The following is an 18,742-nucleotide window of genomic DNA, read 5'->3' on the forward strand; positions in this document are numbered from 1 at the left end:
AACTTTTGAAGCAAGGTGCTGTTTATTGCTGTATTTTAAAATAAATGTTATTAAGCAAGGTTAATCAATGGTATTAGGTTGCAGCAGAGAGATGTCTGTGTTGTCCAGGCTGAGTTCCTGTAAGGACGGTTGGTCATGTTGTGCTTGATCTCCTTGGCTGGTATCAGCAAAAGAGTGTCTTGTTACAGCCTGGTGCCAAGCTGTTTCAGGAAGCACGTTACCCTTTTATGGAATAATTTTTCAGGTGAGTTTAAGTACTGAGCTCATTTGCATTTCTCTTTTTCTGGTTTGGTCTGTTTGCTTTTGGGAAAGGTGCGTAATATAGAGAGCAACAGCTTCTCAATTTTGTTACAGCACAGTGCTATCTGAGTATGGAAAATGTGACCAAGAATGGGTCAAGAAATAGGAAAAGATAATGTTTTCTCTTGGAGGACCATTATCAGGAGCTTTTCATCAAAAGAGTAAAACCAGAGCTGGGTTTGTTAATATATATCGTGACCTACCAGTATTTTTTGGGCTGCTTACCAGGTGTTTGTGCCCGTGCAGACACAAGAATATGTGGTTGCAGAGCCACACAGGCTGGCTGTTGCTGAAAAGATGATGAAAACAAAGCTGAGTTGAAATGGTGTCTTGTCAGACTTGTGCAATTTGTGCTTTTGATGACGGGTTTGGTAGCCCAAAAGTCACCTCACGGTTGGTGTTTTGCTTCACATTCTGAGCAGCTGGTGGTACCAGGCTTTGCCGAGAGAAGATGCACTGGAGAAAGACAGGCAGCCAAGGACAGATAAAATGAGAACTCAAAATGCATCACTTTGGGGGGATCTTTTTGTTTCAGTTTTGAATCTCAGTATTACAAAACAGTATCAGGTTTGGAAACAGAAGGATTTTGACATTTAGTGTTTGATGTTGGCAGATAAAGGAGGTAAAGAGGTCCGTGACAGAGCACACGAGCTATTTGTAATCTGTTGTGCAACAATTGCCAGTGAACCTGTGTCTTTGTGTGTTTAAAGTGTATTTCCTGACCTTTACTGGCAATTTTAAAGGGATTTACTCTTCGCTATTTCATAATCCCTGGTTCAGAGCAAATTTGCAGATTTTGAACATCAGGAGAGACCATTAGTGCCATAGTCTATTTGGATAGGTCAAGCTACCTAAATTCATCCTCCTCTCTACTGAGCCCAATACTTTTTGTTCAGCTACAGCATGTCTTCTATAAAAGCATGATATGAAGGTGGAAGGCTCAACCACTAACCCAATGTTTTGTTTCAAGGTCTGATCATTATCACTATTTAAAATAAAAAGGTCAATTTACTTCTCATTTTTATTTGTCTGCCTTTGGCTAGAAGAATTTATGCCCAAACATTCATGTGAAAGCAAATCTTTCTTTAGCCCTCTCAAAATAAAGCAAAAGATAGGCTACATATGTGTTGCAGTGAATCTGTGTACATAGAAAGTAGATTACCATCTTTCCAGTGGTTCAATGCTGTGGTCTGCAGGCAGCATGCATGCATTTGTAAAGTCGTTTGAGCTGCATTAAGGTCAATGTAATAACTCGAACATAATTTCTTTTAGTGGCTTTTCTTATTTATAGACATTTCTTCAGCCATTTGAAATCCAATGTTGCAAGCAAAATTAAACTGGCACAGAAAAGTGAAGCAGGAAGGGAGGGTTGTGCACTTAAGTGGGGGCAGAAAAAAGGTATTTACCTGGAAATGGGGAGTGGGCTGGGCTTGACCCCTTCTGGCTATTATAGGGCTATATTGCAAGATAATTTGGGAAAATATTCTAGCTGGAGAGAGGGTGTGAACCAAATGGTTCATACAGAGTCAGTAATTTGAGTGCTGTAGTTTTGTAATGTGTTTCTAATTCAAACTGTGGATGTCACCACTCCTGAATTTTTGGGCCTGGCTCTTATCACAGTATCAAACAGCTTATAAGAAAGTATTCAGAATACAAACGGGGAGAAAATCTTTTTCAGAGCTATAAAACCATCTTCTGTTGTAAGGAGCTTGGTTGTTTTTTGGCAAGGCTTTCAAAGAAAACAGTGTTGAGATCCTCTAGATGAACAGGAAAATTAATATATTAGGTATTATGTAAATCCGTACTTCAGCAGAGCGCTAGATAAGATAAATGGGAGCAAAGAGCAGGCATTGAAGGCCGTTGGTGAGATTTCTGTGTGTGTGCTGTGCCACTTGAAGGCTTGGTGCAGCACCCACAGCCCACAGGGATACTGAGGTCCTGCATCCCCCTCATGATCCTGGGCTGCTCAAGCGGCTGCTGCAGCATCACCAACTAAATTTTGTCAGCCTGTGGTACAACCTTGCTCAGGCCACAGGGCTGTAGCATTATCTGTGAAAAACCTCTTTTCTCCCTGTTTTGTTGTGAAGGATTCCTTTGAGACCCCACCTGGAACAAAACTGTGTCCAACTCTGGAGCCCTCAGTACAGGAAAGACATGGACCTCTTGAAGAGGGGCCATAGGAGGCCACAGAAGTGATCAGAAGGATATGGAATAAGAATGTCTCACATGAGGAAAGACTGAGAGAGTTGGGGTTGTTCAGCATGGAGAAGAGAAGGCTCCAGGGAGACCTTATTGTGGCCTTTTAGTACTTCAAAGGGGCCAATAAGAAAGATGGCGACAGACTTTTTAGCATGGCCTGTTGTGATAGGACAAGGGGTGATGGTTTTAAATTAAAAGAGGGGAGATTCAGACTAGACATAAGAAATCTTTTATAATGAGGGTGGTAAAGTACTTGAACAGGTTGTTCAGAAAGGTGGTGGATGCCCCATCCCTGGAGACATCCCAGGCCAGGCTGGATGGGCTCTGAGCAGCCTAATCTGGGTGAAGATGTCCCTGTTCATGGCAGGGGTGGCACTGGATGAGCTTTGAAGGTCCTTTCCAACACAAACCATTCTATGATTCACAGTTTCAGTGTAGGCGGAGGAAAGCTCCTCAACGGCAGAACCAGGCTGTGCAGCCCCTTTACACCTCTCTGGACATTGTGTAGTGTGAGGGGATCAAGGCGCAGATGGCCAGGGTTACAGCAAACCCAATTTGTGTGCTGAAGCAAATATTAGGGGAGGGTCCAGCTTGACCCCTGCATACACATTTAAATACTTGATTATCACTGACAATGAATTATCGAGATAGGGACTCGAGAGCAGATAAGCCCGGGACTTGTGCATTGTATACAAATACATGGCCTGACCTCACATCTCATGTGAGGCAGCAGCAGGAGGGATGTCAGAGCTCTTCCCTGGCGTGTCTCCATTTTCATGTTGTGCAGTTGTGCAAGACTGGATTGATACAGACACTCCCATGTGTGGGGCCACGTGCTTCACTTTTTCTTGCACTGCTTTGTCCCTTGACAATCCCTACCATTGCTCCATATATATTTTGCTGCTGCTTTTCAGAAGCCTCTCCCTGCTTCCACACTTATGCATCCAGACCTCTCCAGTATCAACCCATCTAAGCAACATCTTGGCCTTTGTTCAGAAGATGCAAGCCCATGTATGCCGCTTTCAAGGCTATTCCTCAGTTCAACATCTCCTTTCCTATTGCCCAGCCACACACCTGCCCCATCAGCGCCCATCTTCATTGTCAGGGGCTTCACACTTTGAAGGTGATGCGAAAAGCTATCAGATGACCCATAAAATAGTGTAGTCTAGACATGGAAAAAAGACTTTCTTTTTTTTCCTTACACTTTTCATTTAGATGCTGAGCACTTTCAACCAGGTTATTGAGACAGTTTGCAACCAGAAATCAGTCCAGGCTGAAAAAATGTAGCTGTGCCTGTTTACATTATAAACCACAAATGTTTGTATCCTGCAACAAACATCTGGGAAGTGTCCAGACCAGACATTACAAATGTGTTAACTACCCTGAGTTAACCAGTAATCAATTCAGAGCTGGAACCTCGCGTGTGGACCTTTCCTCTGAGACGGCTGTTAATAACGGGGCTTTCATTTAGGTCCTGACCTAGAAGCGTAATTAAACCATGGCACATTCTTGACTTTGAAACAAACTTCTGGGAGCTTGCAAACGCAGAGCACAGACCCAGATTTACCAGGTTTAAATGAACGGCAATGTGCCACCTCTTTCATTAATGGTTGTGGATGGCGAAAATGTCTGCCCAGTAGAAATTGTGAATTATACAGACAGACCTTGAAGGCTCTGCTAATAAACACATGAAAGGATTTGAAGGAACTGTATGAAAATACTGGCCCATTGAAATCCTTTTTAATGCAACCAGTTGGGGAGAAGGTGTATTATTCAGGGCTGGAATTTCTGATAATTAAAGTGCGTCTTTTGTAATTAAGACACTGCTTTTGATTTTTGCAGTACAAGTTTGCTTCAATTTCTTCATCAATATGGAGATGTATCACCAGGCAGGAGGAAACCGTAGCCATGACCTGCTGGAGCTGCTTTGATGGAGCCGAAGGATTTGTTTTTCCAAGCAACTGCTAAGGAAGGGCAGTAGATGGTGCTGTTATTCTCTTTTTCGAGGGCGGTGTACTGAAGACAGAGGCATAACCCGAGCCAGACACGAGGTGTTACCGGTCCCCAGTGCCGTCAAGGCATAAATCAGGCTCCTTCAAATCTTGGGATGTGGCCTTCAGAAAAATCGTCAGATTAAATCAAAAGGTATCCTTTCTTACATCTAGCGCATTTTGATCTTTCTGATGAGATGTAGAGGTCACATTTTTGAGCTTTTTGTCATAACCGTGTCATTTGATTTTTTAAAAAATTTTTATATTTTTTTTCTCTTTGTAATAATGAGAAGTGGAATCTTCTAATCATTTCAGGAGCCAGAAAGATTCAGGGGAACTACATTAAATTAAGGAGAAACACCAGGATTGTGAAACTTGGCAGCAGTACAGAAGCTGGTTTCAAAACAGCCTGGACTTCTGAAAGCTGTTGGCAAATCGAATGCATCTGACTATGAGTGATTTGGGATGCCAGGAACCACTCTGTGACCACAGAGCTCCCTACCCCACGGGTTACTGTGGCACATGCTTGAGGGATGACCCTCCTGGCTTGCATCGATCTGGACACCCGATTTCCTGAAGAGCAGCAAACCCTGTGTCAGGATGACATTTATCAGTTATTTTTTAAAATGACCTGAAGATTTATGAGGTTTGATTGTTCCCTGTGGCATTGGAGAGGGCAGAACTGGGCCCCCTTTGGATTTCACTTTTATTTGCCTCTCTCTGCAATGACAGGTCTAAGTTCAGCCTTAGCAAACATTTCTCAACAGGGCAGCAATGATTGCGTGGGTTGGACAACCCAGCACCGGTGAAGGTGGCCAGGCAGGGGGCATGGCAGCTCTCCTGCCCTTCACCTCCTCCTGCCTTGGCCTGTGGTTGGCAATGTCAACCCTCCCCACCACTTGCAGCCCCTCTTGTGTTTTCTCCAGCAGCAGCTGCTGGTGCTAAAAATAGTCCTCAACAGAGTAGTGGTGGCTCAGCTTTGGACTTCCCAGAAGTTTACTGGTGTTCTGGCCTCGTGACTCCAGTTTAGGTGACCTGATGCTCAGCAGCACAGAACTTTGCCCCAGTTTCCCTGTTCGTTGTGGAACAATCTCAAATAATGTAGAGATAACAATCAGCATACTGAGTACAGCTCACTTTCTTATTTTAGGTTTGCTATAGACATGGTCATGAACAGCTCCAAGAAATACAATAGGCAGGGCCTGGTCCTTCCCTGCTGCATGTCCCGTCTCCAGAAGAGCTACTGCCAAAGCTTCTATGTGGTGGAAAAACAAAGTGGGTTCCTATCTAAAACCCTGGTGCAGGTCTGAGAGGGCAGCACTGTTTTGGTGCTGGGCTGTGCATCAAAACAAGTGTCCAACCACACACACTTCAGACATCAAACTGTCCTGCAACATTGTTCTTGTCAGGATGGCAGGAAGAGCGGGATTCTCTATGCTTGCAAACATAGCAGCCCTGGGAGCAGGGGAGCTGCATGGGCAAGGGGCAGAGCTGACACTGTCAGTGATGCTGCACTAATGAAACACCTTGTAGGGACTGATTAAAGTTGTGCTGGGCCAAGGGGAGTGGGATGGGGTAAGTGGGAGTGTAACAGCAGGCTGCAGATCTGCTCCCTGCTCTAACAAATAGTTATTTTCTATTAAGTGACCTATAGGATAAACTGCTCCTATGAGCCTCAGAGCAGAAACTGGAGCTGCTTCCCTTCTCTTTCCTCAAACCTACTCTGTGTACCAGGTGGAAACACAAGCTCTTGACAGGCTCCTTTTTCTTTTTCCCCAAATCCGACCTTACTGTCTCCTTGGACTTGGTGTGGGTGTTTTTTGTTGTTGTGGTGGTGTTTTGTTTTGTTTTGTTTTACAGAATTATGCCCTTTGACCTGGATCATGGTGACTGGTCATGCTGAAGGATGAAGAGCTTATCTCCATTTTAAATTATTGCTGCAAAATGAACAGGTTTCCATGTAGTCATGTCCTACCATACAAAGGTACAAGGGACAGCATCCAGTTCCTGCCCCTTTTCCTGTTACAGGAGTAGTCTTAAAGAGATGATTCTCTTAAAATGGCAAGACTGAACATAACACAATTCCTGTTTTAATATTGTTGGGTTCTGAAATATCATAGTTAATGTTTATATCCGGGCAAGAACAAGCATTACCACAACTATTTTATTTTCCTATAGGTTGTATCAGTGCTGCATTCCTTGTTCACTGGCTATCTAGTCCAGCTGAGACATGAAAATGGTGAAAATGCTGTGAGGTCAGTCAGTCTCCAAAAATGTTGGGCAAAATTCACTGATAACATAAATGCAATTGACTCAGTTAATTTATATCAAGGAAAAAACCTTCAGTCCGTAGTGGAAATTTAGAATCTGAAAGGAATAGCTGAGCCCTAAGTGGATAGCTGTTGCATGCTGTATTTAATAATTGCATTTGTGAATAAACAATTATTACCAATGAATCTCTTGCATATTATTGACAAAAGCACAGAAGCTGCTTTTGGGGGCTGCTGACTTACCCATTGTCAAGTGTGAACTGAGCAATTGTAGTGGCTGCTTCCTTAAGAAATTGTCCAAGATTCAGACTTATTTGTGTGCCCTTGCTTGCATCAATTAACAGTACAATCTTTTTTGTTATGAAAATGCGAACATTAGTAGCCTGAGGGGTCTTGTAAATGCAAATATGAAACTATAATTTTAATTTCCCTTTAAGTACAAAAAAGTTTTTTTGTTTGTTTGCTGTTACAATGTCAGGTGTCTCTCTCTCTTTTTTTTAAATTTATTTTCTTGTTTTAAATACAAGATTGAATTTAGCCCAGGGAATTTGCATGAGGATCATTTTCAGTTAGCAGCTTTGGGGAGGGTGAAAGCAGCTGCTGAAATCTGTGGGCTCTTCTCACAAGGGCCAGGCTCTGAAGGGTGCAGGGCAGGGTGGGTGCTTGGCCCTGCAGCAGAGGTGGTGAGCTGGGCTGGGCAGTGTGCCCGCAGCTGGTGTGGGCTGATCCCCTGGGCTGGGGGAGAATTCCCATGTGAGGATTCTTTCCACTCACTTCAGGCATTCGAGGAGCCTAAATTAGGCACCCGCACCTCTGCCCTGGTCAGGAGAATGAGAGAGAGACCTTGAGATCTGTCCTTCAGAGGCAGCTTGGGCCTGGGTGCGTGGCCATCACTGTGGGGCACCATTTTGGGCCAAAACTGATGGGTTTGTGTTCAGTGCCACAGGGTGATACTGGGCAAAAGAGAGCCATCTCCTCAAAAGTAAGGTGGGAGATGACACCTGAGTGCATGTCACTGAGGTGTAATGAAAGAGCTGGAAGAAAGTCCAAGCTCTGTTTTCCCCTTTCTTTTCACACCACACATATAAAAGTAAAATATGAAAACACTCTGCTTTATTCCTCCAAGGTTGGCCCCAGTGTGCCCAGGTATGTGTCTAAACAGATTCCTGGAAAACCTGCCCTTGCCAAGGCACAATCTGTAGCACTCAGGTTACAGTCTGCAGCTCTGTGAAAAGGAGCAGGGAAGCATGTCCTTGCTGGGGAACCCTACCTGCCTGCCCGCCCGCCCGCCCCTGCATGCAGGGAGATTCTGGGGACACAGCAGGATATGTGCCCAGGCACAGGATTTGGCCAGGTCATGGTTTGCCAGCACATAGGCAGAAGGCTGAGGTCAGATATACAAACAAAAAAAAGAAGAAAAGCAGTCAGATACCATCCTGAGCGGCTTCCACACACTCTTCCCACCACCTGCATCCCTGTCTGCGCTGCTTGGAGCTGCTAGCATCACCATCCCGCCAGCCCAGGGTTCTTGGGAAACCTTTAGTTTACTTCCTTGATGATTTTTAATTAGAGCAAAAGGACGATTAACCAACATACTAATCCCTCACCAAACTCCAAATGCTCTTGTTCTGCACTTTATGAAGGTCGTATTGCTGATGCAGGAGAGTGAAGCTGCCATGGTTGGGTGGTGGTACCCACGGGAAGGTGTCATGGCCAAACCAATCCTTCATCTGTGAGCACACAGAGCGGAATCTGGCCCTGCCAGGCACCAGGGTCCGTGGGTACCATGCACACTGCGTCCCCTTGAAAAGGATCTGCCTCAGCACATGGAGCAGAGCTGGAGGTCAGGGAAAAAACCAAAACAAAACAGGAGAAATGTGCTTAAAGTTATTTGTTACCAGCTTTCTCCACACCATTACCACTTTTCGGGAGTCATCCAGCCTTGGATCGGCTGGTTGTTTGCCTTCCCCCGCCCCCTCTCCCATCGCCCTCCTCTCTCTGGTGTGTGAACGCTAGAGGCTCCCTCCTTCTGGTCTGCGAAAAAACTTTTAGTTCCTGACTTTTTTTTTTTTTTTAAACTTCCCTCAGGAAAAAAATGTGGAGTTAATTATCTATGTAAAATGTCAGATGCAGGAAAGGGGCTGTGCTTACTTGGATATCCCATCCGAGGCGAAGTGACTGATTTTTTTTTCCTCTTTTTTTTTTTTTTTTTTTCCTAAGGGGTGGAAAGGACCTCGCGAAATAAAAGTGCAGAAACAAGCCGGTGGCTCCCAGAGCGGCCGGGCCGGGCGCGGCGGGAGACCCCAGCGCACCGCGGAGCAGAGCGCGGATCAGAGCGCGGAGCCCACCTGCCCGCGGGAGTGCGCATCGCCCAGCTCCTCGCTCCGCACGTTTTCCCCCCGCGTACTGAGATCCTGATATATACATATATACATATATTTTTTATCCCTCCTCCCGGCTTTTCCTCCAGGACTTTTCCACCGCCTTGGGACACCCGCAAACTTCTCCTTCGCTCTCCCTTCCCTCCCGCCCCTCCTTTGCTGGTGGTTTTGTGCTTGTTTTGTTTTTGTTCTGCTATTTTTTTGTTGTTGTTGTTGTTGGAAGACCCGCCTGCGTTTCGCCTCCCGTGCCTCACCGGAGAGGCCGGGAGCGGCTCCGGCGGCGCGGGCAGCACCTCCCCGGCTCACCGCCTGCCAGCCCGGCGGCGCGGCTCGGCTCGGCGTGGCCCGGCTCGGCTCGGCACGGCTCGGGCGTTCGCCCCCGATAATGCAGAGCTACAAGTACGATAAGGCGATCCCGCCGGAGAGCAAGAATGGGGGCAGCCCGGCGCTGAACAACAACCCAGCCAAGAGCAGCAGCAAGAAAGCCCTGCTCATCTGCCTCGACTTCCTCTGCCTCGTCATGGGTGAGCAGCCACGGGAGCTCCGCGGGGCTCCGCGCCCCTTCCCTCCGCTCCTCTCCCCTCCAACCTCCCCCCAACCTCCTCCCCAGCCCCCCGGACTCCTACTTTGGGAAAGTTTGGCGGAGGGCGGGCGGGCAGAGCTCGGCCGTGCCCCGGCCGTGCCGCTTCCCAAACAAAAGCGGAGCGGGGCGCGGAGCGGGGCCGCCGGCCGAGCCGAGCGGGGAACGGGGCAGCGGCGGCGGCACCGGCCGGGCCGGGGAGCGCGTCCCGCCGGGGTCACAATGGGGGTGGGCGCGGGGGGGGAATGGGGCAGCCGCGGGACAGCCGGCTCCCCGCGCGAAATGGTGGGCGCAGCACCCCTCACACCTCGATTTACTTTTATTTATTTTTTGTTTCTCCCCACCCCCGCCACGGCCTGACCCGGCGCTGGGGGAACGCAGGGTGGGTGGGTGGCTGGGCTGCCGGCGGGGCGCAGGGGGCACTGTGAGCTCGGGGATGCGCCCCCGGAGGGCCTCCCCCCCCGGGCAGGGCCCCACACCCCCCGCCTGCCCGGCCAGCGGCACCTCGGTCGGCGACGGGGCCAGCTCCAGGTGGGGGTAGTGCTCTACGGCTGCCACAAACAGCCCCGCTTGGGTGTACTTCTTTATTTTATTTTTTTAATAACGAAGGAAAAAAAACTCTTGCCACTCTCGTTACTTTGTTACTCGGGTGTCGGGTTCACCAGTGGTTCTGTCTTTTTTCCCCTCTCCCCTTCTTGGACTCAGTGCTGGCACCTCGCTAAACTCATTTCTTTAGAAGTTGGCTTTGAAGTGCTCTCGGGCATCTCGTAGTCCCTGGCAGAGGTCTTAGCTTTCTAGCTTGGCTTTTGGAAATAGTACGGCATGTAAGGAAACTGTCAACAGTCTGTCTTTAAAAAGATTTTTGCATGCCAAAACATCAACTGTTCAATTGTGGCTGCAATGCTGAATATTTAATTGACAGACACAGGCAGGGGAAATCAACTGGCTTCCAACAAAGAGATTAATAACACAACAGCACGTGAGTTTAATACTCCAGACACCACAGTCTTTAAAACAATTGTTTCTGCTTAGAGCCCATTTTTTAAAGACTGTCAGTTTGATTTAATTTTTATGTAGTTTATTGATCATCTGGTGTATATTACAAGGCACTAATACATTAAGAAGAGAGGCATGGTTTTCTCTTTATATTCCCACAAGAATAGAGGCCAGTGCAGAAAACTTCATCTTCTTGTATCTGGAAAAAATAAAAATACTTATCCCATATATGAAACTAATGTAAGTAAAAACATAACTAGTTTGACTTACCTCACTTATTTAAACAGAAGGTTGGATTTCTAGTAAAACACAACTCCTAGGAGTCAGAACTTTCAAAGTTTTATTTACGCTAGTTTTCTTAACTTCAGGCCTTCCTGGCACGAGTAAGTGCTATTTCAATGGGTAAAGGGTTTTCTTCCCCTTCTCAAGACTGAGGGTCCTAAATGCAAAAGCACTTAGTTGACATGTGTTATTCTACTTGTGATAGTTTGGGTAAACAAAACTTATCAAGCATCACTGGAAGGTATTGTTAGCAGAGAATAACGAGATACAGTAAAAACTGTGATTGTTACTTTGTTTCACATTACTACCGGTGGAAATCAGAAAATAAACATCAGAGTTAGTTGTTTTTTTTTGTTTTGCTTTGTTTGGTTTTTTTTGTTTAAGTGTAAGAAGCATTTAGAACTAAGAGCATGAGTTCAACAGCTGAAGGAAAGCTTAGATCCAGCTGATCACCACCAGGTGAAGAGCACAGGTGGGATGTGGTAAGGGAAGCAATTACATGATGGATAGTCCATGATATGTGTTTGAGGATGGGCTTTTTCAAATACACCCAGACCAGTAGTATCAGACCTGCTGGTGGATGACTGGGCATGAGTTGAAGGTGAAAAAAACATGTTCTAGCTGAAGCTTGTAAGAGAAAGATGGACAGATACAAGTTGATGGGTATTTACATGTTCAGTAAAGAAATAGACTCCTGTAGAACTGGGTGAAATGACTTGTTTAGAGGTGGAGGTACTCATAGAGGTCTTCTGCTGGTGCATGTAGGCACATGGCCAATGGCCTCCAGTGCAGTTAAACTGAGTTACGCTTCTTGAGCGGCTGCCCAAAAACATTTGGAGTAGCAGGGAAACAGACGGCTTTTGCTCATTTGAGGACCACTTTAGGAAATATTAAAACTGGTCACTTGATTTGCAGAGGTCTGTGACACTGCATTGGCTTCTACTGCAGGTATTGCCATAATTCTGACCTGAAAATATTAAACTATGGCTGAAATGCCTTTCAGAAATGACACGTCAGCTCTCTTGAAGGTTGTAGATGTGTACAAGCCCTTCTTTGTTTACATACAAATTTAAACAAATTACCCAGAAAACAATTATCATAAACATCTAAGAAAGTCAGAATAAGTAAAGCAGCACTATCAGGGGCTTCCCTCAGATTTAACTTGGTGCGAGTCGTTAGAAAGATCCACTTTTGTCTTTCATTGTTAAGTACAATGGTTATCTTGATAGTAAATGCATAAGGGGAAGATTTGTATCTCCATTCTTTGGGGATCACAGAGAGCAAAGTCGTTGAACTGTAGGCAGAACTGTGTTGGTGGTGGAGTAGGTTGGATGAAGATCTGCTGAACAAGAACCCCGTTTCTCCTGCATTTCCAACTTGCATTGGGTTGGCATGGAGCTGAATATTTTGGAATACCCCACTGTAATGGGGCGCTTGGTACTAACATATCCCTGGTTTCTTGCATGAACAAGAGGTTTCATCACCAACACTGTGAACTTCCCAGAAATTTCATGTTGGTGCTTAACTTGGTAAAAGAGATGGAAAAGAACTGAGTTTGCATTTATTAAAGCAGGTCATGTGAGGGGGGAAATTAACTTTCTCCATCTGCTTCCTCCTCTCAGGAGGGCTCTGTTTAGAGAATTAGAAGATGCTTCCTGAAATTGTTAGGGCTGCAGGCGCGCTTGGTGGTGAGGAAGTGTCACTGCTGCCGTGTCCCTGTCTCACTGGTCACTGTGACACATCTGAAAATGTGATTGAGGAGCTCAGCCGGGGGAGCTGAGGTTGCCCCCACTAAGCTGGCCAGTGTCTTCATGTTGTAGAGCTTTGGAGAACCCTCCGAGCCTCCTGCCCTGACCCTTGAGGTGGGAGAAGGCTCGAGGGAGACCTTATTGCAGCCTTGCAGTACTTAAAAGAGGCTTATGAGAAAGATGGGGTCAGACTTTTTAACAGGGCTTGTTGCGATAGGACAAGGACTGGTGGTTTCAAGTTAATGGAGGGAACATTCAGACTAGACATGAGGAAGAAATTTTTTACAGTTAGAGTGGTGAAGTATTGGCCCAGGTTGCCCAGAGAGGTGGTGGATGCCCCATCCCTGGAGACATCCCAGGCCAGGCTGGACGGGGCTCTGAGCAACCTGAGCTGGTGAAGATGTCCCTGCTCATGGCAGGGGCTGGACTAGGGAAGCTTTGAAGTTCCCTTCCAATCCAAACTATTCTATGATTTTTTGGAGTCTGCCCCACATATGTAGCAACATTTAAGGCTAAATTCACTCCCCTCAGACATGCTCTTTTTCCCATTAGCAGGGACTCTCCACATTCAGCAAACTCTGACCAGCCACCTGTGCTCTGCTGATAGGCACTGAGTCTAGCATTTAATCTCGGAAGAGGGGAAGACTGTGTCAGCAAGACTGATAGAGCAGATTAGGGTCTTCAGTGGCTTATATTTGTGCAGCTTGTGCAGGTAGAACAGCTTCCCGAAAGTTGTGCTTGTGCTATAAAATGGAGGGATTTCATCTGGCATACCTGCTGCCTAGGCTTGTGGAAATTTGGTTTATGGGAGCACGTGTTTCAGGCTGGTGAGATGTAAACTGCACATAATTTACTGTGTGTCTTATTTTCTGTCTCTAATTTAATTATCTCTCTTCCGGTAGTCCCAGTTAATCGACACAACACAAGTTTTACTGCCTTTGAGAGGTTTTGAAGCAACAGGTGGTTAGGCCTCTTACAACCTTAATATCTCTTCAGCTTTCTCAGAAATTTGGCATCACCTCTCCTGTAGTGAGCTTGATGCTAAAATAAACTTTGAAAGTAAATATTTATTGTAGCAGGACCTTGAAATGTTTATGTAAAGTGGGGATACAATATCAAAATTTGGGCTAACAGTTTAGATTACTCTTAACTTTCCTCTTCTATGTAGAAAATTGTGGTGTTGTCCAGCTTTCAGAAGCAAAAAGGGTTTGAGCTCCACCGGAGGTTCTGCTGCTCTGTCATGGAAATTGGCATAAACAGGCCTGGGATTGTCATTTGTGTGCAAGGAGTGGGAGGAATTAAAGAGGGGATGAGGTTAGAGTTATTTGGATGTTGTAAAGTTGAATTTGATGAGCTAAGTAACTTTGCTTTGTTTGGGTTGGGTGTTTTTTTCTTATTTATTTTTTTTAAGATTACCCTGCATGCAGAGCTCACTTGTCCTGTAGATAATGTCTTTCTATATGCTCTAGAAGAAACTGCTGGCTGAGCCATTTCTTATTTTCAGCAAGGGGCAATGAGATCTGACTGTACTAAACCAGACGGGCAGTCCCAACACCTTGGAGTTGTCTTCTCTGCACTTGGGGAGGACTGAGTCTATACCACACATGAGAAGCTGTGTGGGTGGAGAGTCGTCATCGTGTTTTGAGCATCCCTAGATGGGGTTTGGTCATTAATGTTTATGTATCACTTATTTTAATTCCTGTAGCTTCTCCTGGTGGCAGCGAGCTCCCTGTGAGGCAGCAAGGTCTGTTTTGGGGATGGCATGTGCTTCGGCAAAGGCAAGTTTGCAGGGGTGGCATCTTGGCACATTGTGTGGTTGTATTCCACCATCACTTGGGAGTAAAGGAGATTTTTTGAGCCTTGAAAAGCTTCCTGTTAAGCAAACAGTCAGCATCTAAGCAAGATACCAATCCTTAGTTTTGCCAGTCTTTTGAAAGACCAGAGGAGCCAAAGATGCCTGGAAGACAAAAAGAGATAAATATTTTGGTGGTGTCTAAAATACAGTTTTTCTTTTTTGCATTGGCTTTATAAAAAACAAAAACCCTATCAAGAGCAGGTTATTAGTGACAATTATACTTGAGGTGTTAATTGCAGAACAAGGAAATGCTGTACCTATGGCAGACTGAGTCCTTGGGGCTTCTGCTGGCTTTCCTGAGTTGGTGGAATTTGGCAAACCTGAAGATGTGTCTCCAGGAAAGCAGAATTATGTGCAACTGCTTCATGGCCAGAGGTGCTTTGAATCCTGTGTACCTGCTTCTTAGGCAGGCAGAAGATGGGATCACAGTTACAGTAGATGACATTTTTTTAATCGTCTCTGTTTGTAGTGAGCACAGAAAATAACATAAACATCACTCCTAGATCAAACAGAATATTTTTATACTCTTTAAATCTCAATTTAATATGCATACCTTTCTTAGGCTGTTTTGGTCTGGCTTTGTTTGTCTAGATACAGGCTGACAGTACATCCTCCAGATGCATGTGCCTCTGTATACCGCCCAGAGATGGTTTGCATACTACAGTCAGGGAACCCGCGCCTCATGGGCACCATCTTGCAAACCAGGGCTCCTCTTAGGTTGCCTGCATCTGAGATGGGAAAGGTGTTTGTGTGCCTCCATCACTGTCTGAAATCACGTAAAAGGGGGGAGGGGGGCAAAAAAGCTCTAGCCCTTCCCTCTGCAGCTCGCTCTGACAGAGCAGACTCCATCCTCTCCGTTTCGTTCATACAATGCTCCCGCTTCATCTGTGGGAATCCAGAAGGGACCGTTGTGGTTGCCCAGTCTGCCTGTGCCTCGAACAAGGACGTGCCTGTTGCAGGCAGTGTGGGGAAAGGCAGCAGCAGCCTAAAAACCCCTTCCATCCCAATGGCAGCTTTCCCCAGCCCTGTGCATCCCTGGGGCTTGCGTCCCAGGGGGCAGCAGGGAAACCCCCTCCCTGGATGCGGCTTTCCCTCCAGTGCAGCAGGATGCCAGCTGAGGTTTGAGTACAAGTGCTGTCATATTGTTTTATTTTTCTTTCTTTTTGCTTTGTCTTAGGGCCCTGGCTTCTGCAGTTGTGCTGGGTTTTTCTTTGACAGGTCAGGTTTCATATTAAAAAAAAAAGGGCTTGAAAATGAGAACTAAGTGAATGATAAAGCCTCAGGAAAAGAAAAGTAATTTAAAGTAATACAGCATTTATTCTGCAATGGTAAAATCTGAAGTCAGTTTTCTAAATATGCCTGAGGATTTTATTTTTTTTCCACTGGCTGGTGTGGCAGAGCAGTAGAGCAGAAGCTAAAGCAGCTCTCCATGCTTCCCTCCTCACTAAAAGGTGCCGCAGGCTGCACTGCTGCATGCATGGGGGTACTGCCTGCAGCCAGCCTTCACTCTGGCTTTGTAGATACACCTGCTGAGGGGTCTTGACTGCCCTGTCCATCACATATTTAAGAAGAGACTGGACAACGCCCTCAGACACATGGTGTGAACTGTGGGGTTGTCATATGCAGGGACAGGAGTTGGCCTTGATGATCCTTGTGTGTCCCTTTCAACTCAGGACATTCTATGGATCATCTGAATCATCTCCTCATGGATCACCACGGTCCCTTTCTCACAAGGGCATTCGTATCCCTTTCAAAGCCACCCCATCTATCCCTGTTATGCTCTCTCCCATGACATCTGCCTTGGAGAAGCACTACCTGCTCCACGAATTCTGGAAGGTGAGAAGCTCCTTGGGGCAGATCATGTGTCTGTGTACAGGGTTGTGTTGGAGCAGCTGTTTGGAAGTTACGCTCAAGAATCCCTTAATGTCTTCTAGCTGCATGCAATGGCATAATTGTAATGGTGGGATCATGATTGGCAGAAGCTGGTCCTCAAGTTAGACTTGTGGAGGCAGAATGTCACCAAAAAAAAGAGGTATTTGAAGTGGTTTCATATAGCTTCTGAAGCAAACCATTGGAAAACCCACCTTAAGCGTAAGTTTGTTACCAAGACAATGTATTAAAGAGTTTGAAGACTAGGTTTGTCCTGGTGGGTTTCTAAGTATCAGAAATTCTTATAAACTCCATCCTTTCAAGCTGGGCACGTAAATGGGCTTGTTTTTCACATGCATTGGATGTTTGAAGACAGAGGGTGGAAAAATTATTCTCTGCATCAAGTAAACATTACAAGCAGAATGTGAAATTTAACTCCAGAGCTTCTGATGCTCTGAAGATGCCTGTGTTCTTTATGCCATGTGTTCTTGTTCCGGTGTTGCCTGTAGCTCGCACCCATATATGAGCTTGTCATATCTGAGCATATGGCCCTCTCAGTCAGGAGCTGCAGGGCCAGGCTGGAGCTGCCAGCCAAAGCTCACATGAAGCTGCATTTCGTCTGACAATGGTGATGACACTGAATCAGTGTAGAGCATTGATAGTTCTATAGCACTTTCTCATAATTTTTCATCCTTTGCTCAAAAAGACATGAGACTTCTGTTGGCGGTGGCACAGAGAAGCTTGGGATATGCCTCCAGCCTTTCTGGTAAACTGTACCAGTGGGCTTAGCCTATGGTGCCGAGAGACACAGTAAATTGAGGCTGGGTTGGCATTGGTTGGATAACCCAGACCTTGTCCTGAACAGTGAAGGTGGCTGTGGCATGGAGGTGTCCTTCACCGCTTTGGGAGTTTGCAAACAGCAGTAGGCTGCATCTTGGAGCCACTTCAGCTTTGCTCATTGGAGGAGCTGAGAACAGTGTGGTTCTTCCTTCTGTGGGGTTAAACGGAGAAAGTGAAAGTTACTGGTTAGTGGTTTTGGGCAGCCAGCCCTCTTGAAACAAATGATGCTCCCTCTGGGAGCTCTGTTTTCCCAGCAGTGTCAGGGTTGTAGCCTGCTGCTGCGTGAAGGAAGTGACAAGTTGCACAGCAACCTGTAATGAGCTTTCAACTGGTTTTACTGTAAATTAGTGAGACTGGCGGTCATTTTTGAAAGCTTTTACAGCAGTGCCCTTGCATGTCATTGCGCGTGTGCTGGAGACAGGAACTGCACACAGATATTGGTTCCATCACTATTAATTCAGCGTGTGCTTATGCAAAGCTGAGACACCATTGCATGCCTCAAAATGAATTTGAAAGCCAGTGTGACAAACGGGGTCTGGGCTTCCTGTCTTCTTGACACTTGGCGAGTTATTTACAACCTCTGTTCTGGGGTGGTGTGATGAGCCTTTCTTTAAGCTGGGCTGCAAGGCTCAGCTTGAGGCTGGCCTGAGTGAGCAGCCAGCCCAGCCCTGGTTATTGTTCCCACCACACTGATGGTGACAGCAAGGTCTTTGCTCTGGTCTCTGTAGCAGCACAGCAGCCATGGTAACTGGTCTTGCACCACAAGCATTTTCAAAGCTTCCAAGGCTTTTCTGCAAAGCCCCCTGCTCTTTAAAGTGATAGTTTCCAAAGGGAGAGTCTAAAATAGTGTGGCAAACTGCTGGTTAGCAGGTCTGGTCCATGAAGGCAGGGTGTGTTCATGTTCTGAATGATGCTGGTGGACTAATTTTGGATGGACAGTAAGCTGATGGCAGGCAGCAAAACTCCTTTGAAGTTGATAGCTGTGAATCATTTGGTGTTAGCAGGTGTCTGCAGCTGCTCTTTGATCACTGATCAGATGACCCTTGCTTTTTGGGGAGCTGCTTCTCCCTTGGCTGCCTGGGTTGCAGCCCAGCTGAAGCCCTAGAGGAGTCCTGTACCCAGATTTGAGCCCTGCTGCCCTCGGTCCTGCCCAGGCACGTCCCTGGAGTGGTTTGCGCTTCTGGGAATTTCTCATCTAAGGAGACAGGGAGTGTGAAGGAGCATCACGTCCATGCGTGGGCAGGGAGCTGGAACCCAGTGAGGGCACACTTTGAGGGCAGTGTTTCCAGTATGGATGCACCCAGGTGTCCGTGGGGTTGTTGTCAGAGCTACTTCTAACTCCAGACAATTTCAGTGAAGCTGCAAACTTCAGTGCTGCTGCTAGGCTGTCACCTGCCTCCCAAGGTACCTTTTGAAATCAGATCCTCAGTG

At 46.3% G+C, this 18,742-nt stretch overlaps 2 protein-coding genes across 4 annotated transcripts in view; both read left to right on the top strand.

Moving 5' to 3' along the window:
* FYB2 (FYN binding protein 2) overlaps window positions 1-6,942 on the top strand; it is a 74,037-nt gene extending 67,095 nt beyond the window's left edge. The window contains exons 24-25 of one of the 2 annotated variants that reach the window (XM_065070949.1): window positions 4,342-6,474; window positions 6,669-6,942. The gene's annotated coding sequence lies outside the window, so the exon portion shown is untranslated. Of the gene's footprint in view, window positions 1-4,341 lie in introns of both variants that reach the window. The other variant, XM_065070947.1, reaches the window with a different exon arrangement.
* Window positions 6,730-18,742, top strand: part of PLPP3 (phospholipid phosphatase 3) — a 46,918-nt gene continuing 34,905 nt past the window's right edge. Inside the window, exons 1-2 of one of the 2 annotated variants that reach the window (XM_065071012.1) lie at window positions 6,730-6,745; window positions 8,981-9,665. In XM_065071012.1, the coding sequence (XP_064927084.1) occupies window positions 9,527-9,665 (139 nt within the window). In that variant the 5' untranslated portion in view covers window positions 6,730-6,745; window positions 8,981-9,526. Of the gene's footprint in view, window positions 6,746-8,962; window positions 9,666-18,742 lie in introns of those variants that run through there. The other variant, XM_065071013.1, reaches the window with a different exon arrangement.

This window comes from Columba livia, chromosome 8 (genome assembly GCF_036013475.1).
Source record: "Columba livia isolate bColLiv1 breed racing homer chromosome 8, bColLiv1.pat.W.v2, whole genome shotgun sequence".
Taxonomy (NCBI): Eukaryota; Metazoa; Chordata; class Aves; order Columbiformes; family Columbidae; genus Columba; species Columba livia.